This window comes from Coenobita brevimanus, chromosome 45 (genome assembly GCF_032717465.1).
Source record: "Coenobita brevimanus isolate Jiangsu-jjx chromosome 45, ASM3271746v2, whole genome shotgun sequence".
In the NCBI taxonomy this organism is placed as follows: Eukaryota; Metazoa; Arthropoda; class Malacostraca; order Decapoda; family Coenobitidae; genus Coenobita; species Coenobita brevimanus.
The window spans coordinates 29,821,558-29,827,557 of record NC_136998.1 but is presented as its reverse complement, the minus strand read 5'-3'; the positions used below and the strand labels follow the sequence as shown (position 1 = coordinate 29,827,557).

Genomic DNA, 6,000 nt, shown 5'->3' with positions numbered 1-6,000 from the left:
GCACATTTTGATACACAGGAATAATAAGGTTGCAAAACAAATCTTACATACAAAATGTTGCAGAACATAAAGATTTGCCATAAATCATAATCCTCAAGTACAGCTTACTTCCTTAAGGAAGTAAGACTGATGTTCTTGCAACTTCATCAATTAACATATGCAAGTGGTGAAGATCCACACTTTGAGTGACAGACACACATTCATCCACTCACTTCTAAATGAACCAACACATTACCAATACTCAAATGGGCCATTGTTGCTTGTATGCCATCCAAAGCTCTGACATTAAGTAGAGGTATTATCACTCTAAGTCTATACTGTATATGTTGAGCACTTATGTTATTACTTTATGCCTGAGAATGAAAACTGAGGGCATTACAAAGACTGCCAGCTCATATAAGCTGAAATATCTGAGTAAATATGATCAGCCTCTTTGGGAGATGAAGTACCAGATTAGCCACTGTGTAACCTTAGACAGCATTATCACTACTACACGTATCATCTATTCCTGAAAAGTGAACTATAATTCATTATAAGGTTCCATATGGCTAACCTAAATACACTTATTGATATGTTTGTGCAGTGTGGTGGGCATCAGGGCCTGATTCCTGCCCCCACCACCTGCTGGGACAAGTGGACTACTGCTACTCGGACGTAGTGTCCTTAGCTCCCTGATCATTTTCATCATTGACATACTTCTCCATGGTGTAGCTACGATTTCGCTTAAGAGGTGCCCCGTGATGGGTCACCTGGTGCCTGCGCAGGTACCACTTATTTTTGCATTTTTTGTGGCACAAGTCACACTCCACCCCCTCACCCTTGGTGTGAATATTGATAATGTGCTGTTTCAGATTGAATTTGTTGCTGAAGACGCGGTTACATATGGGACAGATGCCTGGCTGCCGGCTGTTCCAAAGCTTGGGAACGCATGCCCGCACCAGATATTCAGCGTCTGGAAGGGAAGAAGAAATGTCCTCTCAGTATGGCTGTCACTGGGATTATCCCAGGCAACTTAGCTTATGTATGGATTAAACTATCAAGTTTTTCTTTAAAATGGGGAGCACAGGTGGACAATTGGATTTCCCTGTTTAGCTGAGGCAAATTGGCTTTCCTTCCAGCCCAGAGTCCATGCTAATGCTCATTCCTTACCATAATGTCTAATATTAATTCTCATTCATTATCTCCTGGAACGGATATTAGTGTTTATACCAATGAAGCATAGGTTAATAAAAAGTTCCACAATCTCTAGTTAACAGATAATAAAGGAGGAGGAGTGTACTCTACCATCAACAATCTGGTAGAACTTCAAACTAATAAGTAACTATAAAGTCTACAAAAACTACTTGGACAGTATCATGCTGAATAGAGTCAAGAGTTTGGGTTACATGCTGATTGTTATTTAGAGGTCACAGGAGGAAGCCTAATGTTAAAAAGATGATTTGTCACAAGCTTGTTAAAAAGCTCAAGTTTAGTATTATTATGCATGGTATTGCAAAAGATTTCTGGACCCAAATCCCTGCTGGCTTTGTCAATGTCCACCTGTTGCCGTGCTCAAACTTAGATATTTAAATTACTCTAACTGACAGGACATTTTTCCATTACAGAATGAGATTTCACAACTTCTGATTCATCCACAAATACAATTCCCAAACTTCGAATGCAGAACATACTAGAACGACTGTGAAGACTTCAGCACATGCGGTCCATTTGTTTCTTAGTGAAGACCTCCTGAGGCTGGGTAGACTCCACTTGGTGGGGATTAGAAGTGAGTGGTAAGGCCATGTCCTTTGTCAAGTCATTGGGTGGGAGTGGACTGGCCAACGCCTTGGCTGACTTTGCCTCGGTTGGGCCCTTGGAGCGACGGAGAGGGGCCCCATGAGCAGTCACATGGTGCTTGCGTAAGTACCACTTATTCTTGACCACTTTGTGGCACAACTCACACTCAATCCCCTCCCCTACTGTATGCACATTCACAATGTGTTGTTTCAGGTTAAACGAGTTACTGAAAGTTTTCCAGCAAAACGGACAGAGGCGGGGTTGCATGCAGCGCCACCTTTGGCGAGCGGGGGCATCTGGAACAGAGCAAAATATGGCATTAACCTGGGCCCTTAGTGTGCTGCTGCCAAATGCCCCCACTCAGCCAAGTGCTCACAGGCCTTTACACTTCATTTCAGTGTTCTTCAAATGCTCTGCAACTTACCAAATAATATACAGTAGTTTACCTAACTGATTTTAATACCTTGCATCCAAAGTTAGGGTTCAGAAATTTATGAAGTTTTGTGCTTGTAACTCACTTTACTTTGAGTATGCATACTGTTAATGTATAAGCAATACATTAATATGCCAAAAGAGGCAAAACAACCTGCAGACTATTTCTTCTTGATGTTTCATCTCTTTTCCTCTGTTCATCAAGCTGCTGCCAAGTGGTCCAGTGATTACATAGAGGTGATGGGCATGAAGAAAGAGAAATTTCTACAAAAACACAGCAAACTTCACTGCATAAGTTAACACTCTACCACAAAAGATTATAAGAGAAAAACTTGTACAGTATATCTTTTAAAGAACAAAGTAATACTATTGCATCACTTATGCAGTTCAGTTAGTCATATACTGTACTTAAGCACTTATCCAAAAAGTCTAAGAAGTGTCAACAATAACTTTCTAACAATACTTTTACTGTTTAAATACCAATAACTACACATGCAGAATCTGTTAAACTTTCCTGTGTCAGCTTCCCTCTAAACTAAAAGTTCAGGCATTTCATACACTTTAATACAATGACAAACCATTTCTACTGATGTGGTATGTGAAAATGTATGCACTGGCTGAAATTTATATGAAGTGTTTCTCAGATCTCCAACACTTATACCTTTTCAATATATCGGTAAGGATGTTCATTTGTATGCTACAAAAGGAAGTACAACAGTACAATCAACTCATGAAATGTAAGTAAGATCTATTGTTTGCAACACTGTATAACTATCACTACTATAATTCTTTCCATTAGCAAGATATTTTATTGCATAATGCCATGCTCTACCTTACTTCTAATGATACCCATTTATATATTTATTTTCTGTATTTTATAAAGAAAACTGTATCTTTAGTATCACACAATACCCACAGAGCAATGAGTGCATATGAAAATTTTATTTGCCCCACAAACACCAAAAGTTTTCTCATAGCTAAACAATTATTCCATGAAAGATGTGACTTCACCATGTCACAATATTAAGGTCAAAAATTTTCACGACAAAAGAATATCAGCAAAGCCACACTGCCCAGAAGGTAATACTTGACAACATTTATGTTTGATGCTACCCATAACAGAAGGGTAATGTCTGTAGGTACACTTAAACATCCTCATGCATTCATTTACATTAACTGCTGTATTTCTTGTTTCATACAACAGCACAGTAAACATCAGTCTCCACTGAGTATCCTATGGTTTCCCCTTACACATTTATACTACTGTGCTTCATTCCAATCTGCTGTGTTTTGTCTCAATTGGATGCTCAGGCCTCACAATAGCCCTGCACTTCCTTCTTAGCCTCCCTTTCCCTCTCACTTTCTCCACTACAGTACTGTAGATCAACTACAGTACTGTAGATCATGTTTGTCAGCTTACCTGGCCCTAGTAAAACCTTTCCATCATACCACAAAATATTCCTCTACAAAAAACATCACCACCACCACCCTCCCAAAAAAGCTAAAAATATCACTCCCACCACCCCCACCCAAACCCAGAAGTAATGCCCACATCAAATGGACGTGAATTCAAGTTTTTCATTGTTGCTCTTTCACTTTTCATATTACAGCACAATAAAAAAATGTTTCTTCCAATCACTGAGAGGTCCCTGGCAGCCATAATAAACACAGCCCTTCCATGACAGGGCAATTGTATACATGTTTGGTCTGGGCTCTTGTTATGAGTTTTAGTGCTATCAAGGTGAAGTTTTGACTATTTACGTTACAACAAACACTATACAGTACTGTCCTTAATGTCGTATCATAACATCCATCCATCATCCAATCCTACATTGCCCCATGAGGAGTGTAGGAGCCCGGGGCTAGGCAACTGGTCCCGACATTTAAGATGAGAGTGACCAGCCTCACTCATCCCTGAGTAGCATTACATAAGCAATCAACCCAAACCACTCCTTCACTGGCTCAATCCGACTGGAGCGCAACATCTACCCACTAAATCACCAGGTGTCAAAATTTGGTTATGTGGTTACCATTCAGCTTAGTAAATGGTTTCCTGGTGTTCAGGAAACCATTTGGCTTGTCACTCAGTGTAGAGTCACCCACAGGCAGAACGAAGAGGAAAGAATGAAGGAAAGAAAGACAGAAGAGGGAGTGTAAAGTCAACCGTGGGCAGAAGGACAAGGAAAGAATGAAGAAAAGAAAGACAGAAGAGGATGGAAGGAAAGAAGGATGAAGGAGAGAACAAAAACATTTTAAGTCCTTTTGTACTGATAATGGAAAGAGAACATTTAATTAAAGTGTTACAACCTGGAATGTTACAGTGGAAATGAGTTATCTGAGAGGAGCATGTGGGGTCACATGAAGAGACAGACTGTCAAATGAGGAAGTGAAGGAGCATTGTGGTGTGGATGTGGATGTGATAGGAAGCATTAGGAGAAAGACATTGAGGTGGTTTGGCCATGTGGAGAGGATGGAAAGTGAGTGACTGATGAGAAGGGTGTATGTAAGTGAGGTGAAGGGGAGAAGAGGGAGGGGGAGGCCATGGATGAGATGGAGAGATGGAGTGGAGAGGTATATGAAAGAGAAGGGTGTGAGCTGGAAGCAGGGCAGTGGAATGGCGGGGGACAGGGCGACATGGAGGCAATTTGTTTGTGGCCACTCCTTAAGGGATTAAGGTGTCTGGCAATAGACAGACAGATAGATAGTTACAACTTGGCATGACATGGAAGTGGTGATGCAGAGGGACACCTTCATGCAGTGGCACTCTGCTGCTTGGTTATTCATATGTTCCTGAACTCCCTCCTAACACTGTACTCCAAAATTAGGATGGTGGACTGCAGGAGAAAGGTGACTTCAACCTGCAATCCCCTTGGTTCACATCTAAGTGAGCTTGTGGTAACAAAACTTTGAAAGCAGGCAATTCTGATAAACTGCCTACAAAGAGACTAACAACCTGTTAAGCATGGGAGGACCAAGAATCTAAAAATGTTCTAGATACTGACAATGAATAAAACTGGTAAATTCTTTGATTTGCATGTTGTTCTGTCTTGGCAAAATCCAATACCCTTACAATAACCCCCAACGTACAATGGCATCTTTTATACTCCATTCCTACTACTGCTAGATGACATCAGGTAGCTTAAGAGAGACCCCGTCTTCTGAAGTGTTACAAAATGTCTTCATTACTCTTTTACTGCAGCTGCTGTACTCATATTCATCATAAGAAGGCTGTGGTTGACATACACTTATACATCTCGTCTTCCCTGCAATGTCTGAAAGTCTGAGAGAGCACTCCATGATCGACCATGATTATACTAACTTCAGTCAGGAAGCATGGGTAAGATATCATATCCCCCAATCTCACTCAGTGTCCTACTGTTTATCATAATAGAGAGTTGTCTGCTAATCACATGCATGCACTCACACACTCCTTTATCCTCCCTTTTCATTGCTTAAAGTATAATTGTTTTATCATTTAAAACTGCAGAACAAGTATTATCAGTTAAGAAAATAGTGCAAGATCAATAGACTAGCATGACAATTTATTAATTTAATGCCATAAATTAATCAAAAGAATGAAATATAAAAAATAAGTGTCCTAACATATTTTCCTGCATCCTACATTTAAAAAGACAGGCAGAGTGGCATCTTGTGTGTCTAAGACCCAGCCTTCTCTAAATAAAACTTCCTTGCAAGCTATGTGTTGTCATTTTCACTGTCAGGATTTAAACAAATGTCTGGAAGGTTACCATAATTTTTCAAATTCTATTTTCAATGTTTTATTATTCCATT

At 40.0% G+C, this 6,000-nt stretch overlaps 1 protein-coding gene across 1 annotated transcript in view; it reads right to left on the bottom strand.

The window, feature by feature from the left end:
• Positions 1 to 1,689: 1,689 nt before the first annotated feature.
• The window catches only part of LOC145398403 (uncharacterized), a 42,149-nt gene continuing 37,838 nt past the window's right edge, over positions 1,690 to 6,000 (bottom strand). The window contains exon 6 of the mRNA XM_080271278.1: positions 1,690 to 2,072. Coding sequence (XP_080127404.1) covers positions 1,690 to 2,072 — 383 coding nt within the window. The remainder of the gene's footprint in view (positions 2,073 to 6,000) is intronic.